At 42.6% G+C, this 20,858-nt stretch overlaps 1 protein-coding gene across 6 annotated transcripts in view; it reads left to right on the top strand.

The window, feature by feature from the left end:
* The window catches only part of cep112 (centrosomal protein 112), a 163,979-nt gene that overhangs the window by 88,322 nt on the left and 54,799 nt on the right, over nucleotides 1-20,858 (top strand). For 5 of the 6 annotated variants that reach the window (XM_085403827.1, XM_085403831.1, XM_085403826.1 and 2 more), the window contains 3 exons: nucleotides 5,338-5,473; nucleotides 7,649-7,756; nucleotides 13,424-13,606. In XM_085403827.1, the coding sequence (XP_085259953.1) occupies nucleotides 5,338-5,473; nucleotides 7,649-7,756; nucleotides 13,424-13,606 (427 nt within the window). The remainder of the gene's footprint in view (nucleotides 1-5,337; nucleotides 5,474-7,648; nucleotides 7,757-13,423; nucleotides 13,607-20,858) is intronic. The other variant, XM_085403830.1, reaches the window with a different exon arrangement.

The following is a 20,858-nucleotide window of genomic DNA, read 5'->3' as shown; positions in this document are numbered from 1 at the left end:
TTCCTAGATTTATCTCAAACTTTTATTAAAAAATTGCTCCATTTGGTTTTTTATTGCTGTAGTTTGAATCGGATGTATAGAGAGCACAAATAACAGCCTTCCCTCGGCGTGTCTGCGCTACACTAAAGCGACAAGTTGTTTGGAGGGAACAACTTTTTCTTTAACGCCTTGGAACTGAGCGAGCTCCAGAGCTGGTTTGAACAATGACAAACATATATTGTTCTTTGTCTTTTTGCTCCGTCCCACCCACCATGTTTATCCACCTACATACTGCTACTGCCAGTGTGTGTTGCACCAGATTCATTATTCTCTCTCCTTATTGGTGTTTAGGTGTTTTTGAGGTACGACTCACTAACTAGTGTGAGGTAAAGTCGTTTTTCTTCTTCTTCTTCTTCTCCGGGGATTATGCGAGAGCATAAACTTCACAGCAAAGTTTGAAATGTCATCATGTCAGATGTCATATCCTTCTAGTTCTCGAGCAAAGCACTCCAAAGCGATTCCCTTTGCAACTTCTCCGAGATGTGGAAATCAGCTACTTAGTTATTGCATTGTCGCGTATTTCTGTGACTGATCTGGTCTAAGATATATCAGAAAATACTGAAATATATTCAAAATGTAGCATCTCCACTGGCCAATTGATGTGTCTTATTTTTGCTCCACAAATTCATATTCAGCTTGACTGAGAAAAACTGGAAAGCGGTTGCCTTTGAGCAACCGCTTGTTGTTCTTTTGATTATTCAACTTAGTTGTTGCATCTTTGATTCATCGTTTTGCCACAAAATCTTTGGGGTTTGGCAAACTGCTAGAAGGTTGGGGCTTAAATTAAAAAAATAAAGGTCAACAGTCATGTCTTTAAAGATGCTACCGAGGCAGCTGTTCCCTGCAGGCACGCGGACGACTACATGTGTAGATGCCACTGTAGGCGGAGGGCTGTGCTCTTTACGTTTGTGGCTGTTTTTTTGTTTAATTTATTAAAGTGAAATGCTGCTCATAAACAAGGCCAGAACTGTAGGTTGGCTTTAAAGCCATCCAGCTCGACGATGCTCTGTTTTCTATTCCCTCTTTTCTACCCTTTCTGCCTTTAATATTTTCTTGCCCTTGTGCTATCTCTCTTTTGTGTTCACTTATTTGTGGTCTGTCTCTTATTCTGTGTCTGTTTCTGTCTTCTTCTTTTTTTTCCCACTCTCTCTCCCTTTCTCTTTCTCTGGGGATGCAGATGAAAACCAAGCCTGTTTTATTTTTTCTTCAGAGGGCGCTGAATATTTCAGTTTTGCATTTTCTCTCTTTTTATGTGCTCTCGCTTTTTTTCTCCGAGCCCCTTTGATGTGTCTGTGGATTCGTTATCATTCCGTTTGGATGAGCTCACAGACGCAGATGTGGAGGCACTCACATGCACTTGGCTCTCTCTCTCTCACACACACACACACACACACACACACACAAACACACACTCACACTGACTCTCTGGCTTTTTATGCTAGAGACCAGCGGCATCCACATGCAAGCGTGCATTCTGGTCTGTTTGTCAGTCTTTTCCATGTGCTGCTCCACCCACATCACAGCCCATACAATTCTTAAATGCTCTTGCTTACATGAAAAGAATATTTGCATAAGCAATTAAGAGTTTCGTCTTTGTGCACAGACGTCAGCGGGTGCTTTTGTGTCAACTGCATGCGTGAGCCTATATACAGTAACTTCATTGTGTATCCGCCATGTGCTCGCGCACTCACACAGGCGGCACGTGGCACCGTGTGGTCAGAGGAGTCCGGAATATGCCGGCATCCCCGCACCCCTCCTGTCTGCCAGGCGGCTGGATGGCGGAAGCTCCTTCACCCTCTCTAGTACACAAACACTCTTCTCTCTTTGCCGCCCTCTCTTCCTCCCCTTTAAACAGCTGTTTAAGGATTGAGGGATAAGAGGACTTCCTCTTTAGCGAAGGCACATCTTTAATTTGAGCCTCCTCTCCTTCCACTTTTCTGACCAGAGATCCATTTAAAGCCAACAGGCCGCCCTGGCGCTGGCACCCCTCTCCTTCCCTTTCCCTCTCCATTTCTCTCTGCCAGGCCTCCTTGACTCCTTTTTCGCTGTCCTCTCATCTCACCCTCGTTGCTCTGTTATTGATGGTGACACGCTGTCTACCGCTGTAGTGACCACACACGTTCACACGTGCGCACACACACACACAGTTATGCTCCCGAGATTCCCCGAAGAGGCCAAGCGTTCACCTGCTCTCCTCAGCTTAAGAGCATAATATGTTTCAATCTGTCACATACTTGAAGTTAGCTGCAGTCACTTTTTTTTCTTCCTGTGTATTCTCTGAGGTATAGGCCCAGCAGCCAGCTCCAACTTACTCATAGTGCACTCCTTGAGTAGAGTTGTCAGTCACACAGAGAGTTTGGGATTGTGGCTCATGAACAAAGGTCTCTGTACACGCACGTGAGCACGCACGCACGCGCAGGCTCAGTTGTCTCTCAAGCGAGACACACACCCAATTCTTTTCTCCCTCTCTCTCTCTCTCTACGCTCTCCTCTTGGAAGTTTTAAAAAAAACTTGCTATTTCTGTGACATCCATTTTTCCATCTTCCTCTCTCTTTTCCTCTCTCTTTTCTCTTTTTTCCATCTCAGTCTCCCCACATATCCTTTGTGTCTGTCTGAGTCCGGAAGGCAGTCGTGCAACGAGACTGATTAATAATTACAGAGTACACAAAATTGGGAAAGAGGCAAAAAAAAAAAAAAAACACTTTGTCGTTTGATGTCCAACATGAGAGAAACCAAAATTACAAAGAGACAGAACTCTATAAAGAGGAGAGAAAGCTTGCACATTCCTTTCTCAATCCTCTGCTTTTGTTCTCTGCTGTTTTGTTTTTTTAATTTTTTTTATTTTATTGCCTCCTCTGTTTTTGCTGGGGGGGTTTTATCGCCTCAGTTTCAGTTCTGTCTTTATAAACACCTAAAGTTGTTTCTTTGATTACAGGAAGAGATTAACCACTTTACAAAGCTGCAAACCACTATATGCCTTTCTTTAGATGTACTTCCAATTTTTCATTTAATTTATTTTTTAAGTTGTGCATGGATGCTCATAATCATGCTGCTTTTGACAGCCTTCCTGCTTTGTGAAGTACAGATAAATGCACGGAGCATAGTGCCTCCCCCTACCACCACCACCCGATGTGTGCCTGTTGTAATTTAGTAATAGTTGTACTTCTAATTGGTTTAAAGTCCCACTGGCCAGAATTTCATTCTCGCTGCTGCTTGTCTGTCCAGAGGGAATAATTATCCATACCCTCTTAGAGTAGCAATTTACAAGGGAGCAGAAAAACACAGCCACACATTCACTTATACTCAAAGCACTGCATAAGGCACACTGTAAAGAGGAAAAAGTGCACAGTCAGTCGTACTGTCCCCCCTGATATCGTGCTCTTTGTGCTTGAATCAGATGAAGCATCTTGAAGGGTTGAAATAGTAGCTGCAGTCCATGTACCCGTTGTTGTAGTTGCACATTTAGTGTTACTTTTTGTGAAAATTAAATCAATTCACGCAATTCTGTTTTTAGCAGTCCCATTTATGCACTGTACATGGATAACAGATGCTGTCGTTAAATTATTATGATCTGTTTTTTGGTGTTTTTAAACCTGGGTGCGCAATTCTTAAGTTGTTTATTCAGACTATATTCGTGCACGCCACACATGTGAGGAGCACGTGTGGCGTCATTAAAATACGAACGTTATACGAGTGTAAGGGGATAATATTTTCCAGGTTTGTGGGGGGTTTTTTTGGTTGGATTTTGTCAACATGGTTTCATAAAGAAGTGTCATGCAAGAGATGAGTGAATCTGCCAAATTCCAACACTTCGAAATCTACTGTGGGTATCATGTGACAAACACTTGGAGGTGGCAGAACAGATGTGCGTGCTTTTGCGCATTATTTTTCACAGTCAAGTCTGAGTCGAAGTCATTGGTGACAACAGAGTTTTGTCATCACAATATTGAGTATAGAATCATATAATAATAGCAAACGTGTGTCAACTAGTCTGTTGTATATTTATTTTTAATTCTTTAGTAATTTTTTAGTTTTTAATATTTTTCATATAGCTGTGTATTTTCTTATGTCTGCCTTTATTTCAGTTTTTTTTTTTTAAATCGGTTAATAAACCAAAAAATATGCAAAGAGGTGCAAATTTAGAGCAAGAAGTTTAGCCTGGCTCCAAAAATATTTCGGTTCATTTGCATCTCCAGGTTTGAATGTCAGCAGCAACTTTGTCTGGTGTCAGTTTCGTGATTGACTGACAGCCTGTTCGTGGTGTCACGTGTCTCCTGCCCAGCTCTACCCTCCCGCATAAGCAGGTGTAGTGGATGGATGGACAGAAATTTAAAAGCTGTTTACAAAAATAACACCTTCACACACTTCCCTGGCTTCTAGCGCTGTCATTTTTTTCTACTCTGTATCCCTCCGCCCAGACACACTCCCTTCCCCACCTACCTTCTGTGCGTTAAGCTTGACAGCTACATTGTATATGATGTTGCGGCTGGGCCTGTTGGCTGGGCTCTGACAGTTCTCAGTATGAGGCCATCCCTCTCAGTGTGCCTGTCAGTCCCTCTCCTCTTGGAAGACTGTGACCTGACATTTACCGGCAGTAGCATCGGCACGCCTGCCTGGGAGATACAGCCACGCATTCCGATGAGCGAGGCTATACCGCATGCACAAAGTGACTTATTTTAATTTAAAACAGGGTGAACGATAATGAAGGATCATGGAAAGTCTTCACACATCGTTCAACATGGGAAAGAAACTTGTTGTTTGTTGAATATTTCACTCTTTGATGTCGAGAGAAAGCACCACATTAAAGCTCAGTCTATCGTGTTTGATACATGAGTGTTGCTGAGTTTTTAAAACTTCTATATTATCAGTGAACCTAAATAAACTTCACAATACGTTTATAATCATTAAATTGCAAAAATTGTCAGCTGTAGCAAATTAAAACTCATATATGCAAATTAATATGTCATTATTTAATCGTTTGTTAATTTGTCCTCAGGTTCCATAAATACTCTATTTTCAAACAATTAGAATTTTGCAAAATAATATGGCAATTATTTCACAGTTCAGGTTTTAAAGGGTCAACCAAACCTGATAGAGTGTATGCAAAAAGAACAGTGATGATTTTCTGCTTCTAAGGTCTATCTTCGTTCTCTGTCTTTTACTATGAAACTACTGTTTTGAGAAGTTCTACAAAAATAAAAGTTTACTTTCTTTCTTAACTATTTCTGGATTTCTTGTCTGCAATTGTGTTTCTATGGCTATGTAGTGTGTGTTCATTTGTGTGTGTTTGGTTTGAAGGGAGAAGGAGAGCCAGCTGGACAGAGCCAGGGAGAGCCAAAGACAGCACATCCAGCAGGCAGATATGGCGCTGGAGCAGTTCAAGAAACAGGTGGAGCTCAGCTCTGAGAAGGCCTACGCTGACATGAAACTGCAGGTCCGATAACGCACATCAGCGCGCGCCGTAATCACAATGCATGCGAGCGAACACGGGCTGGCATCCACGCACACCTGTTTTCTGTTACACGAATGCATCCATATTCATGCGAGGACTGCACATTCCTCTTGTGCAATGTTTGTGTTTCCTGTTGTGTGCCAGAACAGATTAGTGTGTACACATGCACACACACTTTAACTGTAACCCTGTGTCAGGTTTGCTGTACCGCAAGCGGAGTGAGCTGCCTGCTTGGCAATAACCAGAACAATGGGCACACACACACATGCTCTTTATATTTTTTCAGCCTAACCACAGAGAACATATTCTGCAAGGCATCATTTTTCCAGCACCTTTGCTCTTACACTGAAAAATCTATATGCAAGAGCCAAGAACATTATCACCCTCAGGCCCTTTTTTGAGCCATCCAGTCATTCCAGATGAATGTAATTATTTGTAATCCCGCTCATTAAGCAGGTGTATTCACTTCACCGCTATCGCACAGTGAACTCTCTTCTTGTCAGTGGGCGTGACGTAGGCTGGTCAGGTTCCAGAGGAGAGCAGGTCGCCGCATTAAGCAAGCAGACTAATTAGTACGTCGGGCCTGCCTCGCGATCAGCGCTGCCTCGCTGCGTGGGCTGCTGCTTATTGGGAGAGACTTCCGATCGATACGCACTCGGCTCGAAAACTTCTGATGCTGTTTTACTAGTCAGTTTAGCTATAGGCGCTTTTGTCAAGCATTTCTGGCTATACTGCATGTGTGCAGTATTGACCAGGCTGCACCGAGTGTGGTCCTAAATGTTTTAAAGGGCCCAATGCTGGAGAGATTATTAAGTTTTAGTTGCTGGTTATTTTTATTTATGTATTTTAAATGGCTAATCATTATTATGTCTGAGTGGGAGTTTTGGATATTCGTGGGCAAACAAACTAAACGTTATTTCCCAAGCCTGAATTTAAAATACCCTCTTGTATTTCAAAAAGCGAAGAAGAAGAAGAAAGAAAGTGTGCTGCTTGCATCTGATGCATCTGAGCAGAAAAAAGGAAGAAGATCCCATTCAAGTAATAAAGCATATTCAGGTGTTGTCGAAGCTGGGACTTTCTTGAAGTTTTTGCGTTATTGCGAGTAGACTCTTTTGGATCGGTGCCACAACACTGAATATTTTTAAATATTTGCACAGGAAGACAGAACTTTTGTTTGCCTTCTTTCTTTCTTGTTCTTGCTACTTGAATTCAAGGCCACATGTGTGGCGAGCGATGCCTTGGAAAATGTCTATATCGGTGCGCCACTTCATCCTGCTACTCTTTTCTGATGTTCTCATCCTTCCATCCTGTTGCTCATTCTTTCTTTTCCCGTTGAGCCCCCCCTTGGCATCCTGATCTCCAATCTGACTTTATCCTCAGCCCACATCAAAGCCATGGGAGAGGGGAGCAGTCTCTCCTGCATCTCTGTCATCCTCACCCCCCCTCTTTCCTCTTCTTTTCCTCCCCACCCCACTTGTTCATCGCTGCATCACGTTCTCAGGCTAAGGCTTTAATGTTGCAGAAAGAACTTCAAAAGAAGTTTTTACTCTCCTCCCCCCCCCCTTCCTTCCTTCCTTCCTTCCATCACCCATCCATCCTCTCGTCATCTTCTCTCTCTTTCTCTGTCTGCAGATAGAGTTATATCTAATGGATTATCTGTATCACCCCCTTCCTCTCTCTGTCTGTCTCTCGTTTTAAAATCAGCATCTCACTTTTAGAGCTCATTTTAAAGGAAAGAGTCTGCCCTATTTTGATTTAAAAAAAAAAAAAAGAAGAAGAAGAAGCACCACGCAGAATCAAATTGTTGCGCGCATAGTTCAAAGGAGGCTTCGGCATTTTAAATGGATTAATCAAAACACATTTTGCATTTCCTGAGCGTTACACACAGCGTAGCCCAAATACAGAGGCGTTTGAGTAAATTGCATTTCCAATTGTTGCTGATTACCGTCACCTGAACAGGAAAATTAAAAGACAAATATTCCCGGAGCCTCACTTTCCTGCAGATCCCAGGTGTTATTCTGGTAGTTTGGTGTATGAGATTTACTGTACTTGCGATTCTGCAGAGATATTTCTAAATATACATATATGTATATGACCAGCCTTATGCTTGTGTACTAATTAATGAACTTATGTGCTGGATTCTTCTGATGCCTTTAGATGGAGAAGGTAGAGGAGGACCTGAAGCGCTCCAGGTCCCTCAGGGAGAAGCAGGCCAAAGAGTTCTCGCAGCAACTCGACGACCTCAGACAGAAGTTCGAGCAGCAGGTCTGTGAGTTTCTAACTCACTGTGCAATTGTTCTTGACTTCTGTGCTCATCTCCGTCATCGCCATCATCGTGTTATCTTCACTCTATTATCAGCGAGCACTCGGTCTATTGGAGACAGCTAACGGGCGACTGACATCCATTTGGAGCAGTCTTGTTATTCCTCCCCATCTGTTCCGTCTGATTAATTTCTCATGATAAGGGGCATGTTTTAGATTAAGCTTAGATTCCGGCTCAATAAATATCTTAAACGTGGCCAATTGAAAAGTAACGCAATCTGCATAGAAGATGTGTAGCTCGCTTATCACCCCATCTCACTCACTCTTCTTCAATTAAGAGTCGAGAAACCATTTTCACAACCCATTTGAAATCTGGCTCGCTGATAGAGACGCAGCAGATTCAATTAAACCGCAGGAGCCGATATTAGTGTTGGCGGCTGATCTTACTGTAGGAGGCAGAGAGCGTCACTTTTATTTCTGTTACTGTAACAAATGTAAACAGTATTTATATACCAAATAAAAAATAAACTATCTAAATTACTCCATACGAGACTTTATGACCATGTGACACTACGCTTGTTTTGGGCGTGGATATTACTAACGGCTGTGACATCTCTTTTTTCCTCATCTATATCCACAACATGATTGCTTTCCAGGCACCAAATAGCACTCAACCTTTGTGTTAATAAGCATGCTTACACTCATTTCCAGGCCAGATGGAGTTTACGTTGCGTGTAATTTGCTGTAGATCGCTGTAAATGGGGGGGATATGAGGCCAGTCTTATATCTAAGGAATGGAGAAACTGTGCTTCATTATCGATTTGCTCCATGGCTGAACAGTTGGGTTTGTAATTAGAATGGCATTTATAAAATAAAATGTTAAAAAATAGCATATTTTAAAACCACTTAAATATAAAGACTACAGTGTGTTGAAATATTTTTCAAAACATCCCCGGAAACTGAAGAAAGGGCCGGGACATAAAGCGCTTCACTGGCTGCTGCAACGATAAATCGTCATATAAATAGACACTGCTGGTTAAACCATTAAACAGATTGCATTTGCATCTAAAAGACACTGTCATCCCCATGTAACCATCCAGTAAATGCAAAGATTTATCAGTGTTTTGAATGCCAGCTACAGCGTATTGTTCTGAGAAGTCATAACTAACGGGTAAACGATCAAAGGTTTGCAGGAAATATTGAAGTGACGATTATCAGCCACTGCCACGCTGAGTGGGGGTGCAGTTGACAGTTGAAGACAGCCACATAGCGGCACATCAGAAAGGCTTTTGTCTTAAAGATAAAACATACATGAAAACAATGGACCTGTCTCTGTTATGATTTTGATATGAGAGCTGAGATTTGCTACAAAGAGTTTGGAGGGGGGGTGTTTTTACACCTAGGCATGTTATTATTCATGAGCTACTCTGTGACCAGCCGCTTAATGTTAGACATGCGTTATATATTGTTTTGAAGCAACTCCACATTCTTGACTTGTTTCCTTTCTCTCGTGTCTGTGTGAGAGTACATTGTGTTTTCACTCTAGAAAAGCTGGTGTCACAAGATTTCTGGGGTCAAGGTAGTTCATTCAGATGTTCACAAAAGAACACTCCCTCCAGTGCAGCTTCGGGGGGGGATCTGTGTGCGAAGGAGTTGTTTTCCACTTGACCCCCAAGGCAATCAGACATCGTGGTTTCTGACAGAGCTCTTCCTCTTACAGTCTGGGAGACGTATCAAGATTAAACGGCTCATCGCGACCTTGAGAGTTTAAATACACAACCGGCCTCTTTCTTCAGATGTTAGGTTGGAACAATAAATACTAAAGCAGGCTGGTTTATTGTACAAGTCGACCGGTGATATTGGTGTCAGTGAATATGTTGAGATCTATGGGAGAATGTGTAGCTGCAAGAATTTGGTAAAAGTATATCATACAGGAGGGAAAAAAACACTTATCAAAGTTTATAATAAAAGTATTGCATTAGCTGTTCAGGAATTTCGGTCTTTTATGTAATAAACAGTTCTCCATTTCACAAACTAGGATAATTTTTAATACAAAAATTGTTTTTAAAACTGAAATGAAATGAAAATCCTTTGCGGTCAGTGATTGCCTAAAGTCTTAAACCCATGAACATCACTAACCTCCCTTGCGATCCCCTGATAGGCCTTTACTGCAGCTGTTATTAGATGCTGCTTGTGTGTGGGTCTCTCTACATTCAGTTTCATTTTCAACAACAGAAAAATAGCTCTTTTGGGTTGAGATCAGGTAAATGACTTGGCCATTGAAGAACAGGACCTCTGTGGTTGCTTTTGCAGTATACTTTGGTTCATCATCCATGTCATCTTGCTACTTCTATCAGCAGACATATGACCAATAAACACTAGTGACGTAGTTACACTGCCATACATGAATATGCATGGTTATACTTGGTCATACATGCCTGCTAGTTCTAGCTCGGCCATACATGCCCATGCTACGACACTTCCTCCACCATCTTTGATAGATGATGTGTATGTTTTAGATCATGAGCTTTTTCTCTTCTTCTACATTTGTTTCTCGTACCTTCATTCTGGTACATGTTGATCTTGCCCAAATTGTATCCATTTTTTTTTTCCCAGAACTATCCGGAGTCTTACATTTTTTTTCTTGCTAACTCTAATCTAGCCGTCTTGTTCTTGAGTGTAATGAGTGGGTTGCACCTTTTTGTAAGTTCTTGGCTGTAGACTTTGGCAATAATACACATAGCTTTTCAAGTCTGTTCCTGATATGGGTTGACATTGTGAAAGGTTTTTCTTCACCAAAGAGAGAATTCTACAATCATCCACTTTAATTGTCTTCTATGGTCTTTTAATTCTTTTGGTGATGCTGAGCTGGGCAGCGCATTCCTTATTTCTACCTGATTGCTGATTTGGCCACTTCTGCAGTTTTTGCGATCTCTCTGGAGCTTTTCTGGGGGCTTTCAGCCTAACCCTAACCATGACCTTTGTCATTCAGAATCAGTGAACAGCTACCGAATCCAAGTTCAATTCCACCTGCTTGATTTGTCGTATAATAACAAAGGAAAACGTATAAAAATGGCTGTGAATGCGATAATTTTGTTGAACTCTTTGATTTAAGTGAAAGTCTGCACTTGAGTCACATCTTAAATGGTCAATTTAAAATCCTCTGTGTGCAGAGGCAAAATTACATGTAGATGTACAAGACGATACGTATATTGAACACATATATCAGCAATAAATAGAGTGGCCAGTTGCAGTACAAACCTGTAGTGAGATTGAAGGTGTCTTTTTTTTTCTGTTCCTCAGTCTCTCTCCACCCGCCTTCATGCACCCCATTCTCCCCTGCTGAGACCAGACAGGCCTTCTGTTCTACTCTGCTTTCCTCCCTCCTCTCCCCTCCGCCTTTCCAAACATTTTCAGATTTCCCTCCCCAGGGTTGAAAGAAGCCTATTACCTCACTGTCCTGCTTGAAGGCATGCAGCTCACACACATACACAACCATGTCAGTCCAGGCTGACGGGAGTCGTGCTGTGCAGTAACACCCGACTCACTCTGTATCTACGGCACCCAGCTGTGCCATACCCGTTTCAGTCTTCCCTCATAAGCACCATGCCGGTCCCTTTAAGAACCACAGCATCCAGCATCCTCTAGTCCACAGTGGCGCTACGTGATGTCACAGCCAGGCTCCTTGCTATGTCTGCTCTCTGTCATCTCCTCTCCGTGCTTTTCTAAAAAGATTTTTCCACCATCTTGCCCAATTCTTTATCCTAATTTCTCCCGAGATCCCCTCTTTCCTCCAAACCTCCCCCCATGGGCCGAGAGTCTGAGCAGAAAGGAACAGTAAGTCAGGACGTCCTCCGCCACTTTCTCTTACCTGCTGGGGAGTTCTTGAAGCAGCTGCGCGCTGCTCAATCCCTCAGCTCTAAAATGTACAGCTGTATGATTCTGACTCTTCGTGTGGGACAATGCATTCTAGCTGTGGATCTGATTTGCATGTGTTATTTTGTTAAATGGGAAAGGAGGTGAAGGCGGTGCAAGTTGTCACTAGAATTTTCTGTAGACATCATCATCGGCAGCATGTGAAACATGTTGCGCTTGTTTCGTGTGGTGTTTGCCTGCCTGCTGTCCTGATCTGTTCTGAAAAATGGCATGTGTGTGAGGTTATCCTGAGGGTGTGTGTAATTGTTTACTTCTGCCATGCCATCAACTAAGCCTCAGAGATAAAATCCATTTTTATTCAGTGATCCTTTGATTGCTATTTGCTGAGGTTGAAGTTGAAGTTCTCCCAAAAGTAGAGGAATACATTCTTGGCTGTCTAAATCAAGTTTCTATTGTGGCCTTCGTCTCAGTGCCAGGGATGGAATCCGGCTTCCTGTAGATAGCCCCTCATTCATCACCTGCTCTGAATAGCAGGCAACGTTGGAAGATATAACCATGGATAGAGCAGGCAGCGGGCACAGAGGCCGTTGATCTCCGCTTCTCTGGCAGGCCAGGTAGGGTGCCGTCATGCACAATGTGCGGGGGATTAGCTTCAAAGCAGGGAGGCAAATGGGCCCCAAGCCCCTGCTGTCCTTTCAGGGCTCCGACTGGGCCTGCACGGTGGGATGGTGTGGGGGTCACTTGTCTCCCCGCCATGGGGGAGTGGGAACGGAACGGAGCCTGGGAAAGGCTTGGGGGCTTGGGGCTGGGAGCTTCACTGGCAAGGCTCACCTCTCAGCAGGTGACTCCGCTTACAGCCAAGATGGAATACAGACTTGGTTCAGCTGACAGGATGATTAAGCCCTGAAAAATTGGGGCTTTGCGTCCCATTAGAAGTGTTTTATTTTGCTCTGCTGTATTATGTGTAGGTGATTGCAGCTCTGCTGAGACTAAAGGCTTTGCTGTGGTGTTTTTAACTGCTAACCACGCCTTCTTATTGAATGGTTGGTGCAGGTTCTTACTACACGCTGACTGCATTAGCAGTATAAACCTCAGTTACATTCTGGTGGCATAGATATTTACATTTTGAGAAAATGGAATTGATTTTCATTAATATGCGCATTTTCTGTCAGTTAAATTCATTCATAGATTATAATACAGTACCAAGAATATTTTAGCACCTTCTCCTTTCACCTCTCTTTCCATTTTTTTTTCTAATTTGGGTTTATAGTAATCATCATAGTCATTGCCTAAGCCGATTTTCACATGCTGTCAGGCGCATAGCATGGGGCATTGGGTAGTTGCTGCAGCCAGATGGCTAACCCCTACCAGCTTGCTTGCATAGCCCAAACTCGCAGCTCTTTTATATGCCGATCCCAGAATAAGGCGAGGGGGACAGATTTGAAGAAAGAGGAGTGGGACGTGGAGGGCCAGTCTGTACAATTGGCAGGAGAGGCGGGAGGGCGGGGGGAGCGAGCCAGATGTAAACACATCACATCATGTCGTCCTCTGACGACGTGAGGAAGCGGCAAAACTTTTCTCGCTTTTTTTCCCCCCTCCCCGCACTTTCCTACCAATTTCGCCAAATTTGGCTTGGCACACGCACGGGGGTTCTTGGGTGCAGGAAGAGGGTTTGACGGAATAGGACGAAGAAAGGATGGATGGATCGGTGGATGGACAAGTTGTCATGACGACAGGGTTGCTCTGAGTGTGTGTTGGCTGATGAAGTCTCTCTTTGCCTGCTTGTCCAATCAGATGGCTGAGCAGCGTATGCAGCACGAGCAGGAGAGGACGCGGCTACAGCAGCAGCACAGCGCGGAAAAGGACAGCCTGGTCCAGGAGCACCAGCGGGAGGTGAGCAGCCTGGAGAGGCAGGCCAGGGCCGCCCTACAACAGCACCAGCAGCACACCCAGGAGTGGAGGAAGCGCGATGCCCAGGTAGGGGGTCTCCACTGATCCACGCACTCGCACGCACACACACACGCGCTGACCCGCCGGTCTCCCGTGGACAACCATTTTGTATTTTGCTCATTGACGTTTTCCTGGGGTTTCAAAAGCACAGCAGGTTGAGATACTTTTTTATTTGAAGCAAGACATATTGATGTGCGGCGCGAATAATTTTAGAAACCGTATGTTCAGCGCAAGAACACAGAAGATCGTACATGCTGCCGTTTGAATTAAAATCTGTTTTGAAGCAATGTTGCGCGCGACAAAAAAGTTTTTTAGAAATGGAATGAACAAAACGCAGAATGGCACCGTCCCAACTTCAAACGATTTCCCCGTTGTATTTTAACTCACTTTTTATTGCAGCAGGCTTTGTGTAAAGTGTAAAGACCAAAAATCCAAAAGACCCACAGGTATCTATGTAAAGGGGAAGAAATCAACGCTGTTGAGTGCCTAGCTTTTATTCCACAACCATGGTTTGAATTTGTGTTTTAGATAATTGTGGACGCCCTGTAAAGCACTTTTTAGTCCCACCAAAGTGAATTTTTCTGCCTGCCATTCTCCTTTCACCACAGGTAGCTATCACCCTCCGGAAAACAGCGATTATTCTCTTATTGCAGCATGGTCAGCCACAATGAGTGTATGACATTTTGGGTCTATATTAACGGATATCCCTGACAACTGAGAGACTATGTGGTCACCATTTAACCAAAGCAGCAGGGTTTCATCTCAGACCCCATCACGCACTGTCTTCGCCTCTCTCCAGCCTGGGCAAGACTGGAGCTCTGTGGGGAGCCATTCGACAAACCAGCCCCCAGCTGGGGTTTGTATTTGACTCTTCAAGCTTCTTGATGAAATGAACATTGGCATGTAGAGAATTTTGTATATTGGCAGTTAGCTGACGATGGGAGCCCAGAGAGACTTTTGTTACGTTTGTGGACCGAATTTCCTCACACCGACTCTGGTCACTCATCGCGAATGGCGAGGAAATCAAACCTAGACAATTTTCTGGTTAGTTTTTGTCCTCACAAGACAACAATAACTTTAAATGCAATAAGAATGAAATAGTTTATACCTAGTAAAAGCTAATATGCAGCAGTGTTATGCTTTAAGGAGTAATATACACCTGAGCCTCCCCAATTAGACAAATTTGATCAGTTTATCCTGTGTCTACGGTTTGAGTTTTAACATTAAAACTAGATGCAGTGCTCCCACTTAGTTTGAAAATGAATCCATATTTAGGATACGCTCGGATTTGTTTACTATAACTTTTATTTTCTCGACCCCGTATATCTTTTAGCCATATCAGTATACTTCTACAGTAGCCAAGTTATTGCAATATAAACCATCTTCAAGGCTGGAAGCTGTGTCAAAAGACTAACCAAAAAAAACCTGAGATGTTTCTTTAGATGCCGTCACCACAGGACACTTCCACTGATAGCATGTCGCCCTGCTCGTGTCAACATGACGTGCAGTTTGACAAATCTCACAATCTCAGCTAATGTCAGTCACACAATCTCAGCAAAAAAGCAAAAAGCAAACTTCCCCAGTCCTCATTTCATATTCTCAGTTCCTGTTTGCTCCTGCAGCATTTTCAGCAGACATCAGTCGCCTGCCTAATGTCAGATGTTAAAGCGTCAGAAATCAGGATTTTTCACTCAGGCCTCGGAAAGATGGATAACTGATGGTTTGTGAGGGGGGGTGAGCTGGTTTGACTTCCTGTGTGAGAGCAGATGCACAGATGTGCTGTTTGCTGTTAAAAAAGAGCCACAAGCTGGCAGACTGTCAGCCCATATGTATTAAAAATATGCCTATTATATACATACTTATTATTAAACACAACTGCAGTGCTGTAGCTGTGTTTTTCCACTTAGAGCTCTGCCACACTGATATCACGTGGCTGTTTACATGCGTCTCTTTTAAAAAAAACAATGTGTGAAAGTTGTGATATAAGAATTTAATTTTAAAAAACTTTTTATTTTTGTTGCATGCAGACAGTATGGAGCAATTCCTTGCAGGACGTGTTACACCTCATTCTTTTTTTGTGTTGCCGAGCTCCCCCTCAGACAACAGTGGACCATAATATCATCAAGCGACAGTCACAACATCATCATATCATAACAGATAGCTCAAAGGCTTGCTGTGGCAATAGGTCTCAAGCCCCTGTTTTTTTCTGCCTAGCTCTTCTCACTTTCTCTTAGTCTTCCTTGAATCAGTGGAAGGACAGTTGCAGCTAAAAAAAGTTGGCAAGGACAGAGAACAGCTAATGTCTGTCACACACACTCTCAGGGTGAGTAATGCCCACTCATCCCCTTGATGTGGTGGGACACTAATAAATAGCATTCCTGTCTCTTGGCTTGTGTTTGAGAAGCAGAGCCAGTGAGTCGACTCACACAGGGACACACTGTCCTCATCCCACCAGAGTTTATCATCCAGGAAACTCTGGATTCTTCCACTATGTAGTCGCAAGTCAGCGGCGTTATCGGGGCTACGTTTGCGTAAAGGACGATCATATGCAAGGAGTTATCATTGTTTACACGTTTACATATCAGTCTTTTATAATCACGGGATTTCTAAAGAGAAAATATTGTAAAAGAGAGGGGAAAAAGTAACATGGTTCAATGTTCTCATTACAGAATGAACTAGAGATTTTGAGCTGGTTGAACCATTAAATTGATGAAATGTCTTGCTGGTGAAACATGTTTGCCCATAGCGTGTTTTGTTAGCTGATTAATGCCCCCCAAAGGACGAAGCAGCACAAATAATGATGGCATGGACTTTCTCGCTTCCATTCTGGAGACTCTAGCAGTGTGTGTGTGTTTATATACTTACTAAAACTTACTATTTTGTACCTCTAAACAGTAAAATATCCATAATAAAAGAAAACAAACAAGTATTGGATTTTACCGCAGAACATTTCAGTATGTTGTTGTGTGTGCTATTGTGTGCTATCACATTTGCGATAATTTATTTTTTTATTCATTTCTGTTTATTTTGATTCTTTTTTTTTTTTTCCTGCGAAGCTTTTCAATTGTTAAACATTAGTAAGAGTTTGACTTCAAAAACTAGGGCCAGCATTATAAATTAATTGGAAGTTTGTGTTTGTATGTGTGTTTCTTTTTTTTCTTCTCTGCAAACATCAGGATTGTTTGTTCTATGCAAAACCCCATCGTTCATATTTTTTCCACCTGCCCCTCAAAACTCATTTTATGGGTATTATTTTCCCGAATAATTGTGTTTTTTTTATAAAGGAACGTACCACCATCTGGACTTCAAACAGCATGGGGGAGAGAGCGCGAGTCTTGCGGGGTCTTTCTTCTGGGCCGTAATGGACTAAATAATGATGCTGTCAATTTTTCAAAGCGGTTCATGATTAAAATGAGTCAAATGAACAGGGTGATGACAGGCTGAGTCAAAGGTAAAAAAATCAAGAGAACAAGAAAGTGCAGTTAGAAGTGTGTGTGTGTGTGTGTGTGTGTGTGTGTGTGTGTGTGTGTGTGTGTGTGTGTGTGTGTGTGTGTGTGTGTGTGTGTGTGTGTGTGTGTGTGGAAGGGGGGTGGGGGGCTCATTTGTTGTTTCAATCATTCCATGTTGTCATTTAGGAAATGATTGGTCCCCGGGTGTTGTCAGGTAAATCTTTGTTACACGCTGATTTCAGTGGCACGTGAATATCCTCCTGAGTTGAGGTGTCATTGTGTTTGTGTTTTTCTCAACAGATTTCATCACGTTTTCTCACGGGGGAGTATTTATGTTAGAACTCAGCTGATTTTTGTTTTTCACTGGGGAGCTATTGATCATGCCTCAAGTCATCAGCGAATGCTGATGTTCTGTGATGTGTGGAGTGTTACAACATGCTCCCCTTTCAAACCCCAAAGCCATTTATTATGTGCATACATCACATGTTGGATTCCAGCCACACACGTTATCTGCCTGACAACAGCGAATCATTCATTACACAATTCAGCTACACATTTTAATTGCCTATAAGAGTCAAATGTCACACGTCAGTGCATGCGTGTGTCCTACTTGACTTTATACTTTGCAGAGTTATTCTGTTGTTTATAATATTTGTAGGTTAGTTTTTTGGGGGGATTTGCATACAACACTTTTTAGAGTTACGCAAGTCGAAAGATTATGAGCGCTCACTGATGAAACAAACAGCTTCAGTTATCCTGTTCAACTACAAAATTCTGAGATACTAAATTAGATGTTAAGTGAACAGTCGGCGCTTCTAACCCAAACCGCCTTGAAGGACGCCATATATTTATGTTCATACCCCGACATGATGCCAGAGTCCAGAATTCTGAGCGATGAACCAAAAGCGTTGTTATAGTCGTGATATATTGTCGAGATCGCTGCATGCATCTTTGGCAAAACTTGTTACCGTCACGCTGAAAGTGAAATTTTCAAAACTTCGTCGAGCTCTGTTTCAGTAAAAATCTCTCGCACTCTGTTTGTGTTTATATGTAAATAATATGCATTATACATCACATTATGCAACCCTGTCACCTTTATTACCAAAGAATTGCCTTTGAAATTCTGTCAGAAAGCTGTGGATACAGAAATTCATCATAAAAAAGAAACTGTTAACTTAATATTGCATGAATAGAATAAGATAGGATATTGCCAGCTGTATGCGCAGAGATAAATAGTTTTGCCTGCAGTCAGAATGTTAAACTATAGACCTCACTTGTAGGATGCGAGTCGAGATGCGGTGCCTCTAAACGGGGTAGTGCTCACATTGTTGACGAGGGCATTAATTAGAAATGCCTCCAGCGTGGTTCTTGTGCTATTCTCGACCTTGCAAGTGGATACTTTCTGAATTCTCAGAGTTCGGAAATCATGAAAACAACTTCCTGCGTTGTTATCACAGCTCACGAGTTCAATCTGCAGGAACATAAAGGTGAATCTGCTAAGAATAATTATAGCTCTGTTACATTTAGGTGTAACTGTAATACATAAAGCTAGTATGTACCAGTATGTACTGGCTGTTATTAGTTACAGCTGTATCTGAAAAGGGTTTTGTCATGGTCCCTTGATAATGGGCAAACAGATTTCTCTCCTCCATCATTTTCTTAGCTCTAATGCTAATTGTGCTACAACAGTATACAGTAACTATAGAGTAGAACTGGTCTAGACCGACTATGTGATTCTGTGATAGCACCATCTGTATCTTTCTGCATTATGTTCTTTAATTTCATATTTTGGTCCATCTAACACACTCTGGCACTGTACCTTTGAGTCCCTATCGTCCTGTGATACCGGCCGACTTAAATGAGGGTCGGGCTCTGGTTACAGTTACAGTCTCATTTCATATTTAACATCTGACATTAAAGTCTCTAAAAGAGCCTAATTGGCATACCAGCGGAGTAATTATGCTAATCTGTTGAGACTCAATTAATGTTAGATATACTGAACTGATTGCACGTTTTTCCTCATTATTTTGTTTTCTGTTTTGTGAAATCGTGATAAAGCATATTCACAGATACCCATCGTTTATTATGGTAAATGGCCTGTTTATTATGCATTTCTTCATTTCATTTTGTTTTCTTCACAGAAGAATCACTGCTCATCCTAGCTGTGCGGGGTTGTCACTGTGCAGTTTAGTGGAGAGTAGGAGAAAAAGCAGTTAGTTGTGGTCTCGTAGAGGATTTTAGAGAATCTTAATACAATCTTTATAAGTGTTGATAAAGTCTTAAGACTGATCCTCACTTGACTGTGATATTTTCCCTTGATTGAACTCTTATTCAGTCCTTAACCACTCTCCCTGAGGTTGTTTTGCCAGTGTTTTGTCATCCTAGCTGACACGGTTTGACCCAGTATTTCATCTGACACTCTTCTATTGTTACCAAGAGCTGCTCCTTCACAGAGCTCCCCATCAGCCTGCTAACACGTGCCCTCTTGAAGCGACTGTGTTCGCTCCCCCCAATGAAAACATGCACTTTTGGCCTCTTAAGTTCCTGAAGTGTCATTGCCAATGTCTCTGTTCTGGTAGATTATGTTCTAACTTATTAAAAGATTTTTTTTTGGAGGACACATTCCCAACATTTGTTAAAGAGAGAATTATACATTAAAGACTCTTGAGGGCTCAGATCTCATAGCTGCTTGCACTTGAAGAAGGCACTAGAGGAGCAGTGAGACTGGTAATATTGAGAGACAGAAGAGTGGGACGCAGAGGAGTGCATGCGTTTGTTTGTTTTACCTCACATTCTCTCTCTCTGAATGCGCTGCATGGCAACCTATGTGTGTGACAGTGTGCCATGTGTGGCTGCTTCTCTGTGTAGGCATGTGTGTGTCTGTATGTGTGCAAATGGATCTGTGTGTGTGTGTGTGCTCGTGCCAATGTAGAAGCGAGTGAAACACAGCCACAACATCTGCCTGTTTTTGTGACACTGCTTTGAAGTCTCCCCAGTGCCCGCTAAAAAAGACTTCAGACGCTTTCTGTCTGATTGCCTTAACGTGGCGTTGTCCTGGGATGCCCAGGCTTTTGAGGAGCGGGAGGGGGCAGGAGCCTGAGCGCACAGTGCAAACCACGAGGAGTACCGGTAAAAAGAAAAAAGCCAAGGAGAGTAATGAGGATGTGCAATAGCTGGGGAATACATGCAATACAGGTAGGGAAGTGTGAAACACTGCAATTCATCTTAGATCCACCTACACTTAACTACAATGCGCTTTACTCATTGCTTGTAATTTGTGTAAAATGATTACAATATGCCTGCGAGGTGTTTTATTTTTTTCTGTCCATTGCTGTTTACAGTATTGAATGTATGTGAATACAGCTAACTCAAGTACCTGTAAGGATAGAAGGCGCATTTCAATGTAAAGTCCCCCACCCGTATTTCTTGCAGATAGTCTCCATCATCCCAAATATGTGATGTAGGTTTGACAAAACAGTAGACTTATCTTCTCCTTTTGACATCTCCCAAACTCTTGAGATGCAGCTTAACAGCATGTCAGACCAGTCTATTTCTGGTGTTTCATGGGCCGTGGAGGGTTGTACTTATTAGCATTCTTACTATGTAATGTTGACTCTCACTGGCAGTGCTATTAAAACGTTCTTCGGAGCAAAGTCAAGGCTGAGAGAGGTCGAGAGAGGGGTAAGGGCTTCATCGCATGGCGGATGGCTCCGTGCGCCTGGTTCTGCTGAAGGTTTCTTCTTATTAAAAGGGAGTTTTTCCTTCCCCCTTTTGCCAAATCCTTGCTCACAGGATTCCATCGGATTGTTGGGGTTGGAGTTTTCTCTCCA

The sequence above is a fragment of the Rhamphochromis longiceps genome, linkage group LG4 (assembly GCF_057381845.1).
Source record: "Rhamphochromis longiceps isolate RC_006_pf linkage group LG4, R_longiceps_female_GT1.1, whole genome shotgun sequence".
In the NCBI taxonomy this organism is placed as follows: Eukaryota; Metazoa; Chordata; class Actinopteri; order Cichliformes; family Cichlidae; genus Rhamphochromis; species Rhamphochromis longiceps.
The sequence above is the reverse complement of the archived record's forward strand: the minus strand, read 5'-3'. Positions and strand labels throughout refer to the sequence as shown.